General features: G+C 43.3%; 2 protein-coding genes across 22 annotated transcripts in view; one reads left to right on the top strand and one right to left on the bottom strand.

The window, feature by feature from the left end:
- Positions 1-434: 434 nt before the first annotated feature.
- On the top strand, positions 435-2,906 carry LOC117784599 (E3 ubiquitin-protein ligase RNF25). The gene is made up of 3 exons (XM_034622388.1): positions 435-561; positions 625-696; positions 764-2,906. The coding sequence occupies exons 1-3, from the start codon at positions 554-556 to the stop codon at positions 1,878-1,880; spliced, it is 1,197 nt and encodes a 398-aa protein (XP_034478279.1). The 5' UTR covers positions 435-553; the 3' UTR covers positions 1,881-2,906.
- Positions 2,907-3,648: 742 nt separating this feature from the next.
- The window catches only part of LOC117784596 (microtubule-actin cross-linking factor 1), an 89,649-nt gene continuing 68,399 nt past the window's right edge, over positions 3,649-24,898 (bottom strand). For 7 of the 21 annotated variants that reach the window (XM_034622379.1, XM_034622365.1, XM_034622366.1 and 4 more), the window contains 17 exons: positions 24,280-24,426; positions 16,575-24,052; positions 15,654-15,879; positions 13,633-15,592; positions 13,403-13,577; positions 13,059-13,118; positions 12,147-12,191; positions 11,571-11,642; positions 11,228-11,402; positions 11,041-11,158; positions 10,753-10,982; positions 10,572-10,689; positions 8,781-8,971; positions 7,465-7,738; positions 5,330-5,525; positions 4,890-4,955; positions 3,649-4,051 (listed from right to left, as the gene is read on the bottom strand). In XM_034622379.1, the coding sequence (XP_034478270.1) occupies positions 3,898-4,051; positions 4,890-4,955; positions 5,330-5,525; positions 7,465-7,738; positions 8,781-8,971; positions 10,572-10,689; positions 10,753-10,982; positions 11,041-11,158; positions 11,228-11,402; positions 11,571-11,642; positions 12,147-12,191; positions 13,059-13,118; positions 13,403-13,577; positions 13,633-15,592; positions 15,654-15,879; positions 16,575-24,052; positions 24,280-24,426 (11,685 nt within the window). In that variant the 3' untranslated portion in view covers positions 3,649-3,897. Of the gene's footprint in view, positions 4,052-4,558; positions 4,690-4,889; positions 4,956-5,329; positions 5,526-7,464; positions 7,739-7,885; positions 8,065-8,780; positions 8,972-10,571; positions 10,690-10,752; positions 10,983-11,040; positions 11,159-11,227; positions 11,403-11,570; positions 11,643-12,146; positions 12,192-13,058; positions 13,119-13,402; positions 13,578-13,632; positions 15,593-15,653; positions 15,880-16,574; positions 24,053-24,279; positions 24,427-24,898 lie in introns of those variants that run through there. The other 14 variants (XM_034622368.1, XM_034622382.1, XM_034622386.1 and 11 more) reach the window with 9 other exon arrangements.

Raw genomic sequence — 24,898 nt, 5'->3', positions numbered from 1 at the left:
GTCGTCGAATTTAAATTGAGCGCTCTGCTTATCAGAAATATTTGAAAATTGCTATAGGCCGAAAATCTGGCTATTTTAAATATATTTTCAGTTAAGTTTTGCTATTACAATTTTTGCCACCCGGTCGAAAAGGCGGCCACCTTGCAATATTTTCCGATCTGGCAGCATGTACCATTTTGGATCAAAAGTCAAAATTGGTAATTTAAAAGATATCGACCTATTTTTAAGTTTTTGCAGAATTTTTGTTTTAATTTTGCAAAGTTTTTGCATTTTAATATTTGTATTACCTTAAAATTTAAAATTTACATTTACCAATTAGTTGCGCTGCTTAGCAATAGGTGGCGTGCCTCTGAGAGCAGTGAGTGTTAGCGCTCCCTGTGAATGACATAACTGCGTTTGCCGTTTCGCTGCGATTGTCGTATTTTGTTGTTGTCAGTCGCAAAATTTTTGTCTCAATCGATTTTTTTATTGTATTTAAAAATTAGCATTTAGCAAGCCTACTTTAAAAAAAAACTAGTAAGAAGACAAAACGAATAGCAAAAGTGCAACGAAAATGGATGCGTAAGTAGAGAGCGATAATGTGTTGTTGTTTGTTTTCATTAATGACTCGGAGTTCTTACGCAGTTTGTTAGACGAGGAGTTGGAATCGTTGGAGGCGATTCTCATGGACGATGTGCGCATTGTGCGAAGTGCCAGGTGAGTTGAAGGTAACAGAAATACTGCTGGAGCTATTGTGAATGCTGGAGATGTATTGTAATTGTAGTGGCACTGTGGAGATCATCGAGACGACAGTTCTGCCGCTGACCGGCGAGGAGGATGAGCAGCAATATGTGTGTGTGACGCTGCAGGTGCTCCCTCCGCCTGGCTATCCGGATGTGAGTCCGACGTTCAAGCTGCTGCGTCCGCGTGGACTCGATGATGCCCGCCTGGAGGCCATCAGAAGCGCCTGCAATGCCAAGATCAAGGAATCACTGGGATTCCCCGTTGTCTTCGATCTCATCGAGGTGGTGAGGGAGCATTTGACGGGCAGCAATCTGCCCAGTGGCCAGTGTGTGATCTGTCTGTATGGATTCAGCGAAGGTGACGAGTTCACGCGCACTGAGTGCTTCCACTATCTGCACAGCTTCTGCTTGGCGCGTCACCTGAACGCACTGCGTCGCAACTACCAGGAGGAGTTCGAGAAGCTGCCCGCCTGGCTGCAAAAGACCGCCGATGGCTTCCAGGCCCTCTGTCCCGTGTGTCGGGAGCACATAGACGATGAGTCCGATAGTCTCAAGTGCGCCATGCCGCCCTCGGAGCTGGAGAATGCGCCCGACTTTAAGGTAACACAGGAGCTGCGTCAGATGCAGCATCGCATGTCGCAGCTGTATCTGCAGCAGAAGAGTCGCGGCGCCATCATCGATGTGGAGGCCGAGGGCAGCGCAGTCATTGCCATTGAGACCGAGGAGGATGTGCGGCGTCGGCGGCGTCGAGAGGAAGCCGAGGCGGCCAAGAAGCTGGCTGGAGCACAGGAGGCAACGAGCAGCACGGCCATCCAAGCCAGCCAAGCCAAAGCGGCTGCCAGCAGCTTTGCTCCCGTTGTGCAGGAGACACAGCGCATTATGCCGGAGCCAACCAACAATAACTATCAGCATCATAATCGTCGGCATTATCGTGGCGGACGACGTCATCATCATCACCATCATCATCAGCATCGCAGCGAGCGTGCGGAGATTGCACACAACTCTGGCGGAGCAGCTGGCGGTGCAGGAGCAGGTGGAGGTGGCGGTGCAGGAGGAGGAGGTGGAGGTGGAACTGGGTCTGCCGCTGGCAGTACATCAAATGCTGGCGCTGGCAAGCAACCAAAGGCGCAGACTGCCGCTGCCGGACATGCCAGGTGACAATGGCGCAGCACCAGGCTGCTGCGGCTAACGATTCCACTACCAAGAGACGCAGCCCTGACGCTAGACATGACAATGCCACTGACAAGGTCAACGCTCCATTCAAAGTTGCCATTGATCTGCTGCTAATATACAACAACAACAACAATAACTAGAACTCATCCATAGTCCTTAACCCGTTGCCGCGTTTGAGCATCGTCTTACATTAATTTTAAGTTGATTATTTTTTTTTTTTGGTTTGTTCTCAATTTAAAGAAAAACTCGATTTCTGTGAATTTGAGTTAAACGCTCGACCGGATCCAGGTGTACTCGTATATTGAATTAATGTTTAGTTAGCTTTAGCGAGCCGGGTTAGCTAATTTCAATTGATATACTCATGTATATCATCGATATATCTATATGTATTTAGTTTATTATTATAATGATATTTGTAGCTGCTTACAAAAGACTTGCGGCAATATGCCGGGATGATATAATATTATAGAAGTAGGACTACGACTACGATATAGGGCATTGATACTAACTAGAAGTATTTAGCAGCACCAACTGGCAGCGCTGGCGTTGACGATAATACATAAACACACACTACAATATATATATGACTAAAATGATATTTACTATACGCATAATTCTGCAATTGCACTTGAAGTTTAGCTATATCTCGATCCTCTCTCCCCCCCTCTGTGACTGCAAAACAAAGAGTAGCACAAAAGAATGGCTTTCCTTTTAGGCACAAATAAGTAGTTTGGATGAATGCAATTGGTTGGCAAGTGACAATTGCAGCGCCAATCTAGTCAGTTACATAAATGAAGGACAAAACCGATATTACAAATACATAATACACATACATTTACATACATAATATATATGTCGCATTCACGTATTTAAATGTCTAAACTAATTGAATGTTTGTGCAGCATCCATTTGGATAAGCTAAAAGATACATAGATGTATTATCAAAACCAAATTTCAATGTGTCAAAACAACTCGAAAAACTCAAATGAATAAATCGAATTACAAATAGAATTGTTGTCTTTATTTTAAAATTAATACAAACTGCAACTGCCGAAAAGACAGTTCCTTTCTTTTATAAATTTGGCTGAAGAATTCCAGTTACCCAAAGTGGAAGTTGTTGACATCTTCGCAATAAAATCAGTAAGTAATATTTTCAGATTGGTTTACAAAACTTTATAAAAAAACACATATCCCAATTTTGTTATTAATATTTTTTTGTAAATGTTTATTTCTCGTTTGAATTGTTTTAATTAAATAGAATTACAAAAACGTTGAATGCATTTCTCGTTTCGTATAACAAAATAATTTAGTATTAGTATTATACAATATTTATATAAACGGGGTTTCGTTTTAATTTGCTTTCATTTTTGTTTTTCATTTTCATTTGCATATACAAAACAAAAAAATAATTATGCATTACAAATTGTGTGTGGTGTTTGCGCTTATTAATTAAACTTAATTTAATGACTTTTAGTATATAATTAAATCAAATATTTTCTCTTTTTTTTTCGATTAAATTATTTTTCGAATTCCAATTCTCTTTACTTTTATTATTAATTAATAGATACAAATATAAATTTGGAAATATATATATAACTAGTAAATAGTAATAGGCATTAAATATTAGTAGTAGCAAAAGTTTGCATTAGTTAGTATTACTTTCGTAAGTAGGTTGCTTTCATTCTGATCAACTTTGTGTAATAGCTTTATAAACTGAACTATAAATCTAAATTTTACTCTCTCTCCTCTCAATTTTTTGTTGTCTTTTATGCTTTACCAAATGTTTGTTTTATTTCTCGTGTATCTGGTTTGCTCTTGCTACATTTTTTATTTTAATGTAGTCTATTTCACGGGATTCTTGTTGAGTGTTGGAGCAAGGGGAGGGGACTGGTAATTCACAATTTATTATTTTGTTGATTAGTTAAAGAACTTCAGTGCGTTGTTAGTATTTTGTGTATTAGTTGATAATTGGCATCTCAAACTGTTGGGTCCAATTGCCGACTTATAGCCGGAATGGTTCGCGTTTCTCAGTGGGCGTCGTGCCGCGTGATGTCCGCCTCATAGTCGAGCTAAATGTCTCAGCTCGGCTCGGATCGGCGGATGTCTTACGCGGTGTTTGCATTCCCGACGGAGTCGAGCTGCCACTGATGTTGCGCCTAAATAAAGGAAATTCAAAGTATATTAGTTAATGCTCTTTCAACTGCAATTAAATCAAAACTTGAACAATTTAACAACAATTTCATTTAATAGAGTAAATACAAAAATAACGATAAATTCGGCTCACCGAACTTTAAATATCCTTAAGTATTTGTCATTTAATTTAAACTAAAACTGATTGTAAGTATGATTTTAAGTTTGTCTCAGAATTTCTTATTTAGTTTATTTTACAAGTTACAGCATAGAAACTCATGCATAACTTGACTGTTAAATTAAATAGTATATAATAGTCAAGGATATGTCAGTGTTTAACAAGTGTTTAAATAATAACAACTTTAAGCATTAGTTAAATTTAAAGAGCATTCGATTCAGTTTGACATGCACTGGCGGTTGCAAATAGTCAACTTAAAGCACTTAACTTAGAACTTTAAACAATATTTGTAATGAACATTATAATAATAATTACTTGAACTGAAAGAGTATCTACTATGTGGTTTTTAGATAACTTAGGAGTGGTAAAATTAGCACTCTCTATATGGAACTTTACCCCAAACTGCTTGGATTGCCAGTCGAGCTGGTGGGCGATGATGTTTTGGAATCATTGAGGGGTATTTTAACCGGTATCCTTGATGGGCGGCTTTAGTATGTGGTAGTGGTAACAAGTGACGAGTAGTTAGCATATATATAATTACAACCATAACCAAGAATTATGAACTACAGCTTAAAACTAATTCGACTCTGATTATGCCTAACTTAATATAATTAAATAAAAATAATTAACAATATGTTATGTTTAGTGTATGCTTGTTGTTTTTTTTTTTTTTTTTTGGGCATTACCTAGTGGGTTTGTAGCCGAAGCCTGTTAGTGCTGGTATACTGGATGATCTACTCATGCCTCCGTTGCTGTATATATTTTTGTATCAGGCACAAGTCGGTATTTATATATTTGGTAGTTGGTATTTTTTTTTATAGTTGTTGATGTTGCAGTTAGTGTTGTTGCATTTCAAGCAAATTTCGAGATGAACGTTTCAACAAATGCCAATTCATAGTTTTAGTGAGCGTTTTTCAATGATTTGTTGAGTAATATATTTTATTTTTTTTTTGTATTGTTTTGTTGTGTGAGTCAAAAGTTAATGCGGTAACCGAAAATAATATCAAAAAATAAATAAAATAAGTTAATAAAATTGTATTTAGATGACACAAATCCCACCCAACTGCCCCCATTTGAATTAATTGATTCTTAGAATTAGCTTATGGTTTTTAAAACGAGGTCTTACCTTGTGGGCGCTGGACTCGCCGAACCGGATGCGGTTTTGCGTGTGAGTGTGCTGGAGCCATTGAGCCGACTGCCCGGTGTGGCGGCAGTGGTCACTGACAGACGCGCCGGACGGGGTGTGGTGCCGGTGACGGTGCCGCTAATGGTGCTGGATGCGGATGGCTTGCGCTGTGGTATGCGCGAGGGAGTGTGATCGTCTGTCAAGATGGAAAGAAATTGATTAGCTTGGTACACTTTGACAATTCTGAATTATTTTGTAAGAATTAAAATAATGATAAGAAAGAAACAACGAACACATTTTATGGATGCCACAATAGGAAAGGAAGAAATTTGATTAAAGAACAAGGATATTCCCAACTTGATTCCGAGATCTTTCATTTTCTTGCAAAAAATCATGTGAAATCTGAAAAAAATGTCAACTTCTAAAGCTGCTAGATTCAAAGTCAGAGCAACTTCAAACTGTCATAACTTTGTCAAAACTCAACCGATTTTCAAGCGGAATGGCATTTTGATCATGATTTGGCCTCTAAATTGATTCTGCATTTAAATTTTTATCATCTAGAAAATTTGATATTTTTTCGATTCTAAGCCATCCATAATCCAATTTTCCATACCTACCCCTTGACATTTTTTCAAAAACTTTGATCCCTCATAACTTCATCAAAAATAAACTGATTTTCAAGCGGAATGGCATTTTGAACATGATTTGGCCTCTAAATTGATTCTGCATTTAAATTTGTATCATCTAGAAAATTTGATATTTTTTCGATTCTAAGCCATCCATAATCCAATTTTCCATACCTACCCCTTGACATTTTTTCAAAAACTTTGATCCCTCATAACTTCATTAAAAATTAACCGATTTTCAAGCGGAATAGCATTTTGATCATGATTTGGCTTCTTAATTCATTCTGCATTTAAATTTGTTTCATCTAGAAAATTTGATATTTTTCGACCCTAAGCCATCTAACATCAAATTTTCCATACCTACCCCTTGACATTTTTTCAAAAACTTTGATCCCTCATAACTTCATCAAAAATTCACCGATTTTCAAGCCGAATGTCATTTTGATCATTATTTGGCCTCTAAATTGATTCTGCATTTAATTTTTTATAATCTAGAAAACTTGATATTTTTCGACCCTAAGCCAGCTATCATCCAATTTTCCATACCTACCCCTTGACATTTTTTCAAAAACTTTGATCCCTCATAACTTCATCAAAAATTAACCGATTTTCAAACGGAATATCATTTTGATCATTATTTGGCCTCTAAATTGATTCTGCATTTAAATTTTCATCATCTAGAAAATTTGATATTTTTTCGATTCTAAGCCATCCATAATCCAATTTTCCATACCTACCCCTTGACATTTTATCAAAAACTTTGATCTCTCATAACTTCATCAAAAATTAACCGATTTTCAAGCGGAATATCATTTTGATCATGTTTTGGCCTCTAAATTGATTCTGCATTTAAATTTTTATCATCTAGAAAATTTGATATTTTTTCGATTCTAAGCCATCTATCGTTCAATTTTCCATACATACCCCTTGACATTTTTTCAAAAACTTTGATCCCTCATAACTTCATCAAAAATTAGCCGATTTTCAAGCGGAATGGCATTTTGACCATGATTTGGCCTCTAAATTGATTCTGCATTTAAATTTATTTTATCTAAAAAAATTGATATTTTTCGACCCTAAGCCATCTATCGTTCAATTTTCCATACATACCCCTTGACATTTTTTCAAAAACTTTGATCCCTCATAACTTCATCAAAAATTAGCCGATTTTCAAGCGGAATGGCATTTTGACCATGATTTGGCCTCTAAATTGATTCTGCATTTAAATTTATTTTATCTAAAAAAATTGATATTTTTCGACCCTAAGCCATCCATAATCCAATTTTCCATACATACCCCTTGACATTTTTTCGAAAACTTTGATCTCTCATAACTTCATCAAAAATTAACCGATTTTCAAGCGAAATAGCATTTTGATCATGATTTGGCCTCTAAATTGATTCTGCATTTAAATTTTTATCATCTAGAAAATTTGATATTTTTTCGATTCTAAGCCATCTATCATCCAATTTTCCATACTTTCTAATTTTATAATTCATCCAGACTTACCTGTGCTGTCCAGCGATAGCGTGGATCCGTGACGTGAGGGTGGCTTTGAGCCTTGTCTGCTGAGCGGGCGTGAATTGGGCTTGGAGCCGGCACGTGAGCCACCTGGTGTCAGACCCGTGCGTGTGCTCGTGTAGGTCACCTTTCGGGGTGTATAGCGACCCGAGGGTCCTCCATGGCTGCCCTCATTGTCGCTGAGCGAATCGGGCGTGCTGGCCGAGAGCGAGGAACGCGATGGCCTCGACATGGGTATCGAACGTACCGAACGCTCGCGAACCTGTATCAGAAAAGAAGGTGGAAGATATGCTTAGTAACCAGACTGTCAGTTGTTTGATTAACAGTGCCCGCTAAGCCCGTTGAAATGCTCCTCCTTTGTTTCATCTGCTTCAGAGTTATTGAGTTTGGTATCCTTAAGTTGACTTACCCAGTGTGTTGTTGGATGACAATGCAGCACGTGGGGACTCAGCGGTACCGAGCGACTCGTATTGCAACGCACAAATACTGTGCCGCCGGCGCCCATGTGTATGGGAAAGGCGCACGGGACTTGGTCTTGTGCACGTATTTTCTCAAATATTGGCATTAACTCGGCCAAGTGCTCATCAGCTAAGTATATATATATGTATATAGAGAATTGGATTGGAAATTTGTATCGTTTTAGAAAGCTGGTCAATTGTTTTCTTACAGCTGACAAACGGTATATGATCATTTAAGCCTCTACGGCTCTCAGCCTAGTTCAAGTTAAACAACAACAATCATAATAATAACAACAATAAACGCCTACCTAATGCCTAAACTTAACCTCAATAAATTCAGAAAGATCAAAAAGGAACAACAACATCAGCAGCTCAATTTGCTTTTGGTGTGTACTGTACTCTTTTCATTTATTTATATTATTTTTTTGTATCTGCATGTGAAATTTCTAGCGTTAAATCAAAATCAAACGAAAGAGAATACCAAATAAATAAATAACTATATATACTTATAATACATGTATGTAGTATATATGTAGGTATATGCATGTAGTATAGCAACAACAATTACAGTTTTACAATAATCAACATTATTTAATTCTCATGCACAAAAAATCAAGAGACGGCGCGGCGCAACGTCAGCGGTCAGCGGCAGCTGTAGCAGCGAGCTTTTTGTCAACAACACACACAATGAACCCAAAACGAAGCTCAAAACTTACCTCAAAAATACACTAATTTTGATAATGGTTCTTTTATTTTTTGGGGATATTTGAGGGATTTTCTTTCGGGTTATTTTTTTTTTTTTTGCTTTTGTTAACCCACGTTTTGTTTTTTGTTTGATTGATTTACCTTTATGATGGGACCCTGTCCACTCATATATGGCGGCAAGTTGGGGCTACCGGCGCCGCCATTTTGCGAATTGTTGGCAGTTTGGGCAGCATTGGGCGTGGAACGTCTGGACGTGAATGCGGCCATGCTCTGTGAGACGCCATCGGCCAATATGAATTGCTCGCGTAGCTCAATGTTAGTGCGTCCCTTGGCTGTTCCGATAAATGCGGTATTTCGGTATCGGGTATTTCGTATCGTATATACCACGCACATATATTTGCATATACCCGCCACGAACGCACAAGCACACGCACATACGATAGTGTGTGGGTGTGTGTGTGTGTGTGGTATATGAGGTGTGTTGTATTTTTGTTTTGTTGCAGGCCGAACATATAACAACAACAATAACAACAAAATTTTGTTACCGCAAATTACATATTGTTCACAGTGTTTTTTTTTTTTCAGTGTGAGTTCAGTATTTTTGGTGGTATTTTTGGTATATATATTTTTTTTTGGGCGCAGGCGAGTGCATGTTGGGCGTGGGCGTGGGCGAGCGGGCGGCGCAAGCGGAGCAATATAACAATTTGGTGTGTGTGTGTGTTTTTTTTAAACATATTTTAAATATCGGGCATATTTCGTTATCGGTATCATTTTTTTTTTTTGAACGAAAAATACATATTTGAAATAGAAAAAAGGGGGAAAAACATAAAATTTGATTAGTAAAAAACGAAAACGGTATACAAAATTAATACAAAAATACAAATTCAACGAAAATTGGACAAATTTTAAATGATATGAGGAGAGTTACAGTAACAGATACAATTAAACTTTAGTACAGTCAGCACGCTGTTAGTTAACAGAGCGCATTGACCGTAGGCATGTTAAGCAGTAGAGTATAACAGAAAAAGCATGCACTAAAAATTTACTAAATTATGTTTAGATCCTATTATAAGGTTAGGTTCTAGAAAGCATGTTACTTAATTTAAAAATTAAATACTAAATGTGATAGAATAGCAATAAATAAATACGCAGAGTTAACAAATAAAGCAACATATAATGAGGAATGATTACTACATGGCAATCCTATTGCATGGTCGGGGTTGTTTTTTTTTTTTTGGTTTGCTTTGGATTGTTTGGATCAAGATTAAGATTTAGATTTGGTTGTTGATTTCGCTTGGTTATTGTGTGTGTATTATGAGGCGGCAAAATTGGCGCTGGCTATAAAAAAATGTCAAAAACTCTTCAAGAAAAAACAAAATGCGCGCTGTTAATTGGTATTTGTTGTTTGTTTAAGCAACTTTTCGACCAAACAAAATAATGAGTTTTAATTGGTTTTTGTTGTTTTCAAGGTTCATTTGCTATTAATATATTTTAGGCACAATTTAAATATATCATATTGTATTTTTTATTATTATTAAAAATTGTTTGTTGTTGGTTAAATGACCATATCCGTTTGGTATTATTAATATGATTTAGCTTTTAAATAAAGTAATTAGTTGTTAAGCACAACTGTACCTAGTATGTATGTATGTGAGATAAAGATATGTGAGACATGATCAAATGGTATTTATGATGCATCATATATAATCTAGGTATATAGACAAAATGCATGATCTGAATGGGAATGGTATTGTTTCAGTGTGGACTACAAAATTACACTAGAGTAATATAATAATATGCGATAAATGGATATGAAAGTCCAACAAAATTTCGTGTATCTGTGTGTACAACACAACTATTAATAGTAGAGTATGTGTGTGTGTGTGTGTGTGTATCTGTGTGAGTGGCAGTGTGTGAATAGCTGGCACTTACCGCGACAAGGATCGTTCTTCTGCAGGAATTCATCCAAAGCAACCCAGCCGCCTCCAACGCGCACCATAACAGTGCTGCGAAGAATGCGTACCAGGCGCAATTTCTGGGAATCTCCAAACTAAAAACAATAGATAAAATTAACATCTAACTATGGATACTAGCAATATCAATTAAAACTCACTCTGTATTTGCCTTCGCCCACTTGGAACACACGGAACTTCTGACGACATGTGCAAAGCATGACCAAACGTTTGACTTCATCATGGATCTTATCGGAATCTGTAGCGGGTTTACGTTCCTGCCAATCGGGTCGCAATGCGGCAATGAACTCCTGCCAATCAATGAGACCCTCACCATTGCGATCGAATAGATCAGCGACAGCCTTCATTTCCAAGCCAGATGTATCGAATTCTGTAGAGAAATAGATTGATTAGTGGGATTCCAATAAATGGATTATTCTAGTACTTACTCGTGTTGAGAATGCCATCGATAAAGACATCGCGTGGTATCATGCCATTGTTGTCCTTGTCCATTTTACGGAACAGATCGGTCAAGCGGGATTTCTTGTGGTTCATGTACTTGAGGAACTGTCAAATAAAAGGGATAAAGAGATATGAGTGAGTTAGAAATTAAGAATGATCTTTCAATCAACTTACCCGCTTGCGCCAATCATCCCAGCTGAAGTTGCGAGCACGCTCTACATCCTTCAGATACATGAGATGCTCGTGCAGCAAACGCTGGCGCTCCCAAGAGAGCATCCAGACATCGCGCCACTTGGTCCACAGCAACTTGGCGCGTGGTGAACGGAACTCCAGTTCGGGTCCAGTGGAGCTGTGTGGAAAAGGATGAAGGATTAGACAATTGCATCACACAAATGGAAGTCTAATAAATTAGATGAAAAGAATCAAACTACATACTTAACATTAAACATATTTACACATGCATTGAGCACAGTTTGAGCTGCATTGGATATGATAGATTGGGAAAGTGTAGACTTACCTTGGCGAGAAACGTGGGCCATAGTGCGGCAGGCGATCTCTGTCGGGCGTATCACGCGTGGGCGTAACACGACTGTACAGCGATGTATATAATAATATATATACATATATGTATACAATGATATGAATATACATATAGCATATATAGCATATATATGATGTATATAGCAAATAAGCAGCAAGATGCAAGATGTTTTTTTTTTTTTGTTTTTTGTTATGAGTCAACGTTTACGTAGCGTGTGTAGACAAGATGAAAGTAGAATCAAAAAGAGACAAAAAATACAAAAAAACGGATCAAGTAACGAAACAATACACAATAACAAGAGTAATATTTATAAGAATAATGATATCACAAATATATACACATAAAATTTGTATAAATACATAACAGAAGTAACATGTCGATACGCAGCAATTCCAAAAATAAACAGTTTCGAAAGTTTTAAAAAATTTCAAGAGAAAAAAAACACAAAAGAAATTTAGTTTTTGAGAATTTGGAAAGTGCATGCACTATTATTTTTGGAGCAATCAGAGATTCACAGATCAATAGATCAGTTTGATATGGTTGATAACTCACCTGCCCTTGCGTGCATTAAGTCCTTGATCCCGCGAGCCCTTAAAGCTGTGAAAAAAGAAATGGACAAGTTTAGACAAATTTCAAATAAAATGCAAAAATATTTTCTTGGATTAAAAAAATACAAAATTAAGCAACAGTTATAGCAGCAGTGATTAAGCCGGATGCTGTGCAATGGTTCTTGGTTTGTTGGTGCGGCGGACGTAGAGTAAAGTAAATGGTAAATGGGATAATGTTCATATATTTGATGCTTGTTAGCGATTTTTAGCGCTACTTTTGATAGATGTTTAATACTAGTTTATGTTTTTATAATGCTCGTTCTGTTGACAGTTTTCTAGTCCTTTGAAATGATGATAAATATCAATATGTCATACTTTTATTATGTAAGCATACGACTGTAGAATTATTTTAATCTTGTTTTAGCTTAAACTCCCTATAAAAAAGTTACTACTCTTTAAAGTTAAGTAAATTTATCTGGACTTTAAATGTATAGAAATTCATGTCAGTTAGAAAAGATATTTTTATTTTAAGATAAAATCTATAAATAATTAAATTTCTATAACTAACAATTTACTATGTAAAAGCACTTGCAATTTCCCTAACAATCAGTCTTTAAAAGTGTCAAATTTTTGAATACTTTTTAAATAAATATTAAAAAATAAACTCAAATTATTATTTTTTTTTTAGTGTCAAATTAACGAGCATCTAGAAAATATATTTGTTGTAAACTAGTTTAGTTATTGGTTATGCGTTTATTTTAATTGTGGTTGTAATTGTTGCTGTTGTTTGGTTGTATGTTGCAGCGATGTTAGGCAAAAAATTACACTAAAACCAGTCTAGATGGGTGAGTGGTGGCATGTGGCAAGCGCATTCGCCACATTATTGAATACGAGTATTATAAAGTTGCTGTCAAACCTTTGACGTCTCAGTGTGCCATCAGGCGACTGTTCGCGCAGATCGTGACTGGAGCCACGACTATATATACATAGTTGTTTTGTTGTTGTTGTTGTGGCAATGTGTTGTATATATAGTTTTTGAGAATTGGTTTTTGGGTAGACGATAGGCAATAGAGTGTGGTGCATTACGTTGCGGGGAAAATAATTGAACATTTTTTTTGTAGTAGCAATAAATTTTGTGATAAAAAAAAGAAAAAATAGCAAAAATAAATAAGACAAAATTATAAATAATTGTCGAGGTAGATATATATATATATACAGAGCTTTAAGCCTTGCCTGCTGGCAACTCCATGTAATACTTACACTGGCGTCTTGCCGCTACGCGATGGTTTCCTTGCTCCTGGTGGCAACTGACGAGGCTTGCAGGCGCGATCAACTTCGTTCTGGCGACGTGCCGTGTTCTCCATGAACTCCTTGTGGTCCTCAATCAGTTTCTCAACGGGCGGTATCTCATCGGGCAGTTGTTCATGCTTCAGATCTAAAGGAGAGCACAATTAGTTGGGTACGAAGTGGCAATTTATTTTGTTACTTACTCAATAGGGTACCCTCGAGTCCGCTGAGCCAGGCAAGCAGCTCCTCAATGGTATCGTCGAGATCCTTGAGCGATTGCAAATGCTGATCCAGCTTCGACTCGCGATTGATGGCCCATTGACGGACTTCCTCCCAGCGTTGTTGTATGATCGATAGCCAGTTCTTGATGATGGGTATGGCATCGGGATAGGCCTTGCCAATGATCTCTTCGGCATACTCGAAGGTTTCGCTCTTCTCACGCTCACGGACGCGCAGATCACGCATGAACTCCATGTGGATGTCCATCATTTCGCGTGATACCTTCTCATCGTCGGGTGCGTTCTTTGCATAGCGTAACTTGTGCTCCGCATGATCCAACCAATCGAACAATGCCTGGACGCGGGCATTAAGCTTCTCGGCATCGACCAGGGCCACCTGGAGACGTTCACCACGTTTGGCAACCGCACTCTGGACTTCTTCCCAAATCGATTGCATCTCATCGAGCTGGCGACCCACTTCGGGATTGTTACCAGACCGCTCCAGATCGCGTCCGGTCTTCAGGACGCCTTGCATTTGAGCAGCACGCTTCTGCAGATCCTGCTCAATGTGCTTGTGATGCTCACAGAGTCCCTGCACCGTCTCCAAATCTCCATGGACGGGTCCATTCTCATTGAGGCGACTCTTGGCCTTCTTCAGCCAGTCGAGCAGTTCGCCCAGCGCATCGCTAAACTGTCCAGAGAGCAACAAAGCCTCCTCCAGTTTGCGCTGACGTTCGATGCTCTTCGACCAGACACGTGTCCATTGCTCCTTGAGCTCCAGCAGCATCTTATCGAGCACCGGACGATCGCCCTTGGGGGCACGCTCCATGAGGTTCTTGCCGGTGCGCATGGTGCCATCATAGACGGATTGCTTGGCGCCCAGCTGGCGATGTGTCTCCTTTAGCTTGCCAATGTACTTCTTGATCTTCTGCGGCTCCTTTGAGGCAGTGGCTTCTTCGATGATCTGATCCAGCACCTGTTCAGTTTCCTGCAGATACTGCATCATGGCATTCCAGGCATCATTAAACTCACGGGCCTCCTTGTAGCCATGATCCAGGGCACGTGTACGCTCTGCAGCCTTGCTAACGACACGTTCCCAGCGATGTTGCACGGAAACGAGCAGATTCTTGATGAGAATGACATCCTGCTTCTGGCTGAAGTACTTGAGGTGAGTACCCTTCTTGTCCAGCAATAGCATGGCCTCGCGATGTGTGCTCACATCCTTTTGCAGTACCTTATGCTCCTCCATTTGTGCCTGGATGGTCTCCAGGACACGTGAGACGGGATCAGCATTCGATAGCTGCTTCTCCGCCTGGGTCAACCATTCAACAAAGGCCTGTAGAGTGTCATGGAATTCGGTTGCCTCCTTTAAAGCAATCTCCAACTTGATCTTCTTGTCGGAGGCACGTGAAACGACCGCATCCCAGCGTTGCTTCAGCGTACGCAGCGTGTGCTGCAGATTGCTTGAGGAGACCTTCATCTGGTTCTGACGCTTGATGTACTCCTGACCCTGTGCCTGTATCGTCTCCACCTTGGGCCTATTCTCCTCCAGCTCATTGTAGACCTCCATGAAGCGCTCCAGCTGCTCGGTGGCTGTCTCTGGCAGACCACCAACGGGTTTGCTGGCACCAATCACGGCATCCACATCGCCCAACCAGCCTAGAATATCTTGCACCTCGGCTATGTAGCCCTGGGCCTCGCGTAAAGACTCCTCCAGCTCGTGCTGACGATCGCTGGCCTTTTGCAGCAGCTGCTTCCACTCGTTGTTCAGCTTGCGGAGTTTCTCCTGCGTCGTGGAAGCCTCCACTGAACCCTTCTCCGTCTCAATAAGCTGGCGGCCAGCATCATTCAGTGTGTCCACCGAGTTCTGATGCGCCTGTATATCATTGGCCAGCACCTTCAGCTTGGCCAGCTCAACCTCCAGCAGTTGTGGATCTCCGGGTATCTGAATATATATCGTTTAGTTGGACTTTGTTCTTGAATAATTAAAACAATGGCGGTCTTACCGGTTTCAGCTGATCCAATGTGCCGTCTGTCTTGTTGATCCAGACGAGCAGCTCGTTGAGTGCATGCTGGAATTGTCCCAAGTGGAGCAAAGCATGCTCCAGCTGCTTCTGGCGATCGACCATGCCACGCAGCAATGCCTCCCAGCGTCGATTGACCACCGTCAGTGGCTCTCTTATGGATGCCGCCTGCTCCGGCGAAGTGCGTTCCGTCAGTTCCACAGCTTGTCTGCAAGTGATCAGTCAAAGGATTAGCACACACATTATATGGCTGGTGCTCAAGATGCAGGCACAACGCAACATTAATAATTATAATCATAACTAGCGACTTGGCCGGTGTTCATGCAAAAAACAATATGGAACTGCATGTTCCAGTGGCTTGCGGCATAAATCAAATCAAATTGAAAATAAACATGCGCAGACATGATGTGACAACAGTTTAGTTGATCGCAGATCAGTGATTCCTTGAGATTGTGGCAAATTTGAAATTAAAGCTTATAAATAGCAGAGCAGAAATCATAAATTGTACAGATCGTAGTGATAGGTTCCTTATAATAGATCGTAGATCACAGATCGCAAATCAAAAGCTACAGATCATAGATCGCAGATCCATAGCAGATTGTAGATCACAAACCCTAGATCTTCAGATCTATAACATAGACCAAAGATCGTAGATCGCACATTACAGATCACATCTCAAGGATAATCAGATCATTGATCACTGATCACAGATCACAGTTCAGGCACTTAAAAGTAGAGCACAACAACGAACGAACGATAAGACGTACGAAATTCTGAAACTATCTTGCCTTTCTAGACCTCTGCCAATTGTATGAAGAAATGAAGATCACCACACCACGGCGACGTAGAAATATTTAGACATTAGAGTTGTAGTCGCTAAAGCTAAGGAACATTGTAGCTTACCTGTTTAATGCTTCTACTTTGACCATATGCGGATCGACTTCGTCCTTGAACGACTTAAGCTGTTCAATCTGTCGCTTGACGGCATCAATGTCAGAGCCCACGGGTCCGAGGTGAGCAAACTTGTCCTCGGCCTTGGTGAGGAATTTGAGCAGATTCTGGAGTGTCTCATGGAACTCCATAGCCTTCTCCATGGCATCGATGAGGTTCTCTTCGCGTTTAGCATACAATGCTGTGATATTGTCCCAGGCATTGTCCAGATCCTCAATGTGCTTCTTCACCTCTGGTTTGTCGGGCTCACCGCACATGTTCATCAAATTGCTGCCATGGCGACGCACCTGCTCCACCTCGGGCTTGGTCTGATCGATTTCATGACGGATCTCCTGCAGTGCAACTTGTTGCTTCTTAATGTCTTGCGGTTGTGCCGCTGGTGGCTCCTGGCAGGACAGCGTCTCCTCGAGATCCTTAAGGGTCTTCATCACGCTGTTCAGCTGCTTCCAGAAGGGCTCTGCCACACTGAGAATGTCGTCCAGTGAGCTGCCACGTTTCTTGGTGGCCTTTTGCACATCGTTCCACAGATTGTTGAGCTTCTCCAGCTTGGCCTTGATGTCACGAACCGCAGGATCGGCCTTGTTGCCAGCCTTAGCGATGACATCGTTGGCAGCACGTTGAACAGCACTGAACGCATCCTGACGCTTGTCCAGATCATCCATAAGGGCATCGTTGTCCTCGATCTGTTCGCGAATCTTCTGGGGCAGTGCCGACAATGGATCCAATTGATTGACCTGATCCACAGTATTGGCCAAAGCACGAAGCATGCCCTCCAACTTGTCGGAGAACTGACTCGACTCCTGCAGGGCGCTCTCCAACGCCTGTTGACGCTCGCGCAGCTCCAGACGCAGTGCAGCATAGCGGGCATTGTCCGTATCAAGAATCTCATTGATCTTGGCGCTGTCATCGTCGGCTACCAAAGCACCCAGAGCCTCGCCCGTCTTGTTGAGCTTATCAAGGAGTGGCTTGTGCTCGGCAATCGAGTGCAGTAGACGCTCGTTCTTGTCCTGCTGCAGGGTGATCTGATCGGGACGCAGGGCAGGCATGCTCAGGCGTGAGATCTGCTGCTCCATGTCATCCAGCCAGGTGGTCAGGCCCTGGTGCGAGTCGGCAAAGTGTTCCGAGAGCGGCAAGGCTTGCTCCAAGATGCCCAGACGCTCGCTGCACAGTTGGGCCACGGTATCAACGATCTCCTTGAGATCATCCAGTTTCTCCCGCAACGTGGCAGTGTTCTCGCTTTGAGGCGACTCGCGTAGCACCTTCTTGGAGGCGGCAGTGACGTCCCGGACGCGTCCCTTTTGACTGGAGATGTCGTCGTTGATGGAACGATGCTCCTGCAACTGAGCGCGTACCAGTTTGGGTTCCATGGCTGGAAGATCGGCTTCGCGCAATGTGGTATCCATCTCACGGAACCACTCGAGCAACTCATCAATGTCACCAGTCACCTCCTTGGCACGTTGGTTGCTCAAATGAAGTCGTTCAGCCTTGCGTTGAATCTGTTCCACAATGGAATCGAATCGTCGATTGTCACGGGTCACGATGCTCTCGATGGTGGCAGCACCTTCTCCCGGCGACAGCTGACAGAGCTGTGGACCAACCAGATTTATGGTATCCAGAATGGGACGCATGTCGGACAATTCGCTCTCCAGGCGCAGTACATCCGCTTGCCGTGGCTCACTGGGTGCCAAGGCTGTCTCAGCGCTCTGCATCCATTCAACCAGACGGTTGTGCGCCTCATGGAACTGTTGAACCAGTGGTAGAGCATTTTGGGCATTCTTCAGAAGATCACCACCACGATTGGTGAGATCGCCATAGCGTCTCTGCAATGAGTCCAGTTTATCCTTGAGCTGTATGGCCTCATCGTTGGAAATGTGCTTCATCAATTCCGCGCCAGATTCAACTGTGGACTCCACATTCGATGCGTGTCCGGCAATGTTCTCGTTCAGTTCCAGCAAATGATCCATTTGTTCCAAGAGCTTTTCGGCGTAGACGGGCACAGACTTGAAGCGTTTCAATTCGTTCTCCATGCTCTCCATCCAGGCCACCAGATCCTGGTAGCTGAGCACCAAATGGCGCAGACCTTGACGGGATTCGGCAAGCAGAGCACCAATATTGTCGCTGGCATCCACCAATCCGGTGTAACGTTCCGTAACTCCACGAACCTTCTCACCCAAGTTGACGGCCTCCTCGTCGCTGACCAAGTGCATCAGCTGGGCGGCCACATCGGCCAGATCAGTAAAGTCCGGCTGTTTGCTCAGAATCTCGTCGTGCAAACGATCGTGCTCACGTATGCGTTGCTGGATCTTCTCCTCATCCGTGGGTATCAATTCCATGGCCTTTACAGCACGCTCCGTGCTGTCCAACCACAATTCCAGTGGACTGATCTTGTCATGGAAACGCTTGGCAACTTCCATAGCTTCCTCCAGATCCTGTTCACGCTGCTCGGCTCCATCGGTGAGAGCGTCGAAACGTTTCATCAGATCGTTCAGTTGTTTCTCGATCGAGGCACGTTCGGCGGGTTCGCAATGATTGGCCACCTCCTTGCCGAGATTGGCCAGCGAGCCCATTGAGTTCTGACGGTCCAAGAGCATTTTCTTAAGGAACTTCTGCTCCTGCAGTTGAGCCTTCACCACCTTGTAGTCGCAGCTGGGAGGCTTTTGGTTGGCAACCATTTCGTCGGTATCGCTCAACCACTTGGAGAGACCCGCTAAGGCTTCCTGGAACTTTCCGGACTGCAATAGGGCGACATCCAGTCGGCGATCGCGCTCATTCATACGCTCCTTCAGATCGTTCCAGCGGTCGTTCAACTTCTCCAAATCCTTCTCAATGATGTTTGTGGAGACTCCACTACCAGCCGAGCGAACCAGATCACGTCCAGCCACATTCACCTTGTCCACATTGACGGCCAATGGCTCGACCTTGCGCTCACGGAAATTGCGGAAGTCCTCCTGTTGGCGACGTATCTGATCCAGCTCCGATCCAACTGGTTTCATGCGCTTGAACTCATCGCTCACGTCCTTGATATCGTCGAGAGTCTGCGACTGAATGTCGTAGAACTCACGGAGTGCCTTCAGTGTGCTCTGCAGATTATCCTCGTGATCACGCACCCGATTATCGAGGCGTCCCAATGTTTTGCGTAGCGTTGATATTTGTTCACGGGTCTGTGTCGTGTCGGCGGCAAATCCAGCATCGACTAGGACATCGGCGGCACGGTCTGCATCCTCCAGGCGACCGACAAGACGATCCAGTTTGTTCTGCAGCTTGCCAACATCATCCAATTGTTGCTGGACAATCTTTATTTCACGTCCAGGTGGCGATAGCTTCTCCACTTCCGTTTCCAGATCATTCAAATCAATGCCCAAGCTCTTCATCTGTTCATTGAACTGAGAGACAGCCGTTGCGGCTGATTGTAGCTCGCCACAACGATCATCCAGTCGTCCTTGGAGCTCGGACATGCGATCGGCCAGACCGTCCACTTCGCTGGTCAAATGATCGGCATCTCCGCCAGCGGCACGTGCTTCGGCACTAATGTCCTTGGCTAGAGCCTTGAGCGATTGCAAAGGTTTGCTGAGATTTGTCAGCTCCTCGCGAATGGCCTTGACACGTTCCAGCAACTTGGGATCCTTGGCTGCACCGCCCAAGGCGTCGTGGGCGGCCAGACGATCTTCGCAGCGACCTAGCGAGTGATCCAGATTGCGCAACTCATCGTTAAAGTCACCCAAGCGACGTGAACAATTCTCAATCTCGTGGGCACGGGCAATCAGATCATTGTTGAGACGCTCCCAACGATCGCGAATGTCCTGGAGCTCGGCCTTAATCGGTTCCTTGTCGATGTCACAGCTGGTGAGGAAGGTATCGCCCAGGCCCTTGGTATTTTCAAACTCGCCCGAATGCTTCCATACCTCGCTACGGAAGGTTTGCAGATCGCGAAGGCGCGTCTCCAGCTTCGACTTGGACAGTACGCCAGGTGTTAGATCGGCCAGCTTATCCTCAGCTGTGCGCAGCCAGGCGAGGAAGGTCTCCGATGTCTGTGAATACTTCTTGCAGTGTTCCATGCAGGTTTGCAGACGTGTATGACGATCGACAGCTTCGCGACGCAGTTTCTCCCACTGTTGCTGTATGCGATCTAGATCCCGTTTGACACCACGATCCTGTTGACGATCGGACAGATCCTTGCCCTTATTGATCAGCATTATGACTTCATGCTCGCGGGCCATGACCTCACGGTATATTGGCTCATGGGTGTCGATCTGATGCTGCAGCGTTGGCTTGTGAGCGGAAACCAAAAGGCGATCGGTTAAATTGGACAGCTCTCCCGATAGCCAGCCGAGGGTCTTTGAGCAATTCTCGGCAAAGTGACGTCCATCACGCAATGAGGCCTCGGTTTCGGCCTTCTTGGTATCCAGTTTCTTCTGCAGCGCCAGGTATTGTTTCTCCAAGGCGGCTACACGTGAATTGACATCTGCACGAGAGGCGGGATCACCCAGAATATTGCACAATGTGGTTGCGGATTGCTCCACATCAGCCAACAGGGGGCGTTGGCCCTCCAGTTGACGCTCGAGGTTCTCGATCTTGCGCAGATTCTCCTGGTGATCGCCATCGCTGGGCAAGGTGTCCAAGTTGTCGCTAATATTTTGCAGAGCTTCGCGAAGTCGGTTGACGGCCGCATCAAACTCCTTGGAGCTATCGGCGGCACCGCCTAAGCTGTTGGCACGATCGTCCAGTTTGCCCATTAGATCATCCCACTTGGTGATGACATCCTTGAGCTTCAGCTCGACAGCCTGAGCATCAGGAGTACCGGCCAAATGATCGACGACATCGTGTCCCAACTCCTGGAAGTGCTTCAATTGCGGTTGCTGTGTGCGGAACTCTTCTCGCAGCACTTGCACCTGTTGCACTTGACTCTGGACCATGCGAGGATCAGATGAAATGGGTCCCAAGACCGTAAACATGCGCTCCTTGCTGTCCAGCCAGCTCTTGAGGTTGCCATGCGTGTCCAGGAAATCCCGCAACTTTTCGGAGAAGGCAATACGATTTTTGCAAATATCGTTGAGATTCTTCCATTTCTCCTGGATGTTGTCGTTCTCCAGACGCAGTTGCTCGGCCCCAGGAACATCGGACTTGCGACGCAGTATGTCCTTAATCTGAGCCTTGGTTGTGTCCAACAGACTCTGCTTCTCATACATGTCCTCGAGTATCTTGCGCGCCTGCTTAATGCAGCGATCAGCCTCATCCTTGTTGGACACCGACTCCTTGGGCACTTGACGCTGAATGCGATCGAGGAATTGAGCCAATCCCTTCAAGTTCTCGTACTGCTTACGCACCTCCTCGCTTAGATTATCCAGCTCATGTTGACGATCATTGAGACGAACACCAATAAGACCATAGCGATTGTTTATCTCGCTCAGCTGCTGCTGAACCGGAGACAGCTCAGATAGCTGGAAGCCATCCTGAGAGGATCTGCGGCTACCAAATCCACTGGAACCAGTCGATAGTGGCGACAGTATGCCTCCCTTGGTCGGGCTGGGGCTTCTGGCGTCTCCGGACATTCGTCGCAGCGGACTTGCCCTCTTGATCGGACTATATGTCGACCTTTTCCGAGTGGGACTATCCGGACGAATCAAGGCATCATATTGGGCGCCAATATCATTGATCTTATCAATCGTGGGTGCATAGTCACGATAGTCCTTGCAGATGGGCTTCAATTCATCGTGTTGCTGCCGGATCTTATCGAGATCTATGGCCACAGGTGTCAATCCATTGACACGTCCCTCGGTGCTTGTCAGCCAGGAGAGAACATCATCCTTGAGGCTCTCATAGGCCAGACGACGTTCGGCCTTCTGCTTGGACAGCTTGGCGCGCTCATCGATGCTGATGTTGATGTTGCGCCATTGAGATTCCAGCGCCTTGATGCGATCCCTCAATGCACCTGTGTCGGTCACATCACGCAGACCGCACAGATCCTTGCCATTGCGCACACAATCCTCGAATTGTGGCGCCAGCTGATCCTTGTCGCGTGACAAATCCTGCATACGACGTGCCAACTCCTCCGTCGAGAGCAGACTCGTCTCTCGGCTGTCGAGGGCCTCCTGCAAGTTGCCCATGCGCTGCTCCACGTTGCTTATGTCATCCAGATACTTGGACAAACGGTTGTAGACCTCGTCGAGGAACTCACCACGCTTGTTAGCCTTCTCGTAAAGCTTCTCGAATTTGCCGGTGACGTCGTTCAGATTGGATTCAACCTTCTTGGCAATGCGAGCATTTGATGCGCTGGCCAGCAGATGCTTCGCTGAGATTTGGACACTGTCAATGCTGGCCTGATGCGATTGCAGATCAGAGAGTAGCGCTTTGTGCTCACGAATCTGCTCCTGAAGACGCTCCTTGATCAGCGAGGCGGGTCGCAGATTCATCTTGTATTTATCCTCAGCCTGATTGACCCAGCCCACAAGGCTATCAAGTGCATCCTGCACACCCTGTGACTGCACCAGCGTCTTGTCCAAAGTCTTGCAATGCTCACCCAGCGTATCCAACAGCTGTTGATAATTGTTCTTCAGATCGGCAATGGGCAGCTCCAATTGATTGATCTCCATAGGGCTCAGTTGACCGCCCAGACTGCGCAATAGATTGTCCAAAGCTTGCTGGGCATTGTCGACAAGGCGGCCACTGGAGAGCAGCTCGTTGTGGAGCGCCTTGGCCTCGTTCATCTGATCCTGCACACCCTTGGGATCACCGGCAACGGGCTCAGAGATAATGCGAGAAACTCGCGGTTGAACGCTTCTCAGCCACTCGTTGGCCTTGTCCAGGGCATCTTGATACTCACGTTGTCTGCCACCCAGACCAGAGACACGATCCTGGAGCGCATTGACACGGTTCAGCAGGTCCTTGTACTGTGCCGACACCAGAGAAACCTCCTGGCGTATGGGACTCTCGGCACTGGACAGCGGCTCCACATGAGGCAATCGCTCCGGCAAGGATGTGCGGAAGTCATTGAGGACGGCCAAGAATTCCTTGCTCTCATCCACAAACTTCTGTGCGGCCATTGTAATGAAACGCAGATCCGCCTGATGACCAATCACATCGCTGACAAACTCCCGAACAGGATCCGCCTGCGAGGACAGACGTGTGAGGTCCGACAGGGAGCGCTCCTTGTCCTCCAGCGTCCGCCTGGCCAACTGCAACCAGTCAGAGAAGACATCCAATTCACTACGCAACTTGGTCAGCTCATCACGTCCAGCCTCCAGACGACGCAGCAGACGCATTGTGCGATCATTGACACGATCCACACGAGAACGCAACTCACGACCAGAGTTCTCCAGTGTTGTAACTTCTGGAGCAGAGAGCACATCTCCCCCAGTAAGGACAATCTGGCGGATTTGCTCCAGACAGGTGGCAACTGGACGCTGCTGGGATTCAATTTCATCCTTGATTTGCTGTTAAAGAAATAAATTTAAAATGTAGACAATCGATTTTAAGATAATGTAGAACCTTTCAACAATATCATATTTGATATTATTTTCTTGCAATTAATTAAATTCTTCTTCTGATATTCTTATTTATTTCATTTATATTTTTTTATAATTTTAATGATATTCTTCCAAATTGTAATTTCAACAATTTTAAAATAAAGCTTGTAGTGTTAGGCTTTTTGATAACTTACCTTGAGCGCATTGATTTGATTGCGCAATTCATCGATTTTTTCACGTGGTCCCCCAACGCTTGAGATTTTCTGTTCGACGGATGTGACCCATTTGAGAAGATCGTTGACATTCTCCTCGCACATGTTGAACTTCTCGAATACTGCTTGCTATTATAATGCAACATTGTTAAATGTTTGATAACAAACAAAAAGAAAATACAATTAGTAGTTGCATAAGAATTATAAAATAAATGCAGTTGTATCTTAGCCAGTTACGAATTTGCTATAAATCATACACGGGTATGATGGGGGAGTTTATATATGTATAGATAAATAGATATCATGTGAAATGTTCAACATATAATCGAAAGGCAAATTATGTAAAATAGAATGAACACAAAATATATATAAATATTTAAATAGAGAGCATTCACAAACATACATAGCTGAAATAATAATCATAATAATAATAACCGAAAGCAACGCAAAGCAAATTTTGGAAAAGCACTTTTTAAAGCGTTTAAAAAAACAAATACTTAAGCATAGTATTAATATTAGATATACTTTAAAGACAGCACAAACACCAAAGGGTATATAGTTTTTACTACTCAACAAATAAAACGAGCACTACTTTGGACTA

This window comes from Drosophila innubila (genome assembly GCF_004354385.1).
Source record: "Drosophila innubila isolate TH190305 chromosome 2R unlocalized genomic scaffold, UK_Dinn_1.0 1_C_2R, whole genome shotgun sequence".
Taxonomy (NCBI): domain Eukaryota; kingdom Metazoa; phylum Arthropoda; class Insecta; order Diptera; family Drosophilidae; genus Drosophila; species Drosophila innubila.
This window is presented reverse-complemented; position numbering and strand designations above follow the sequence as displayed.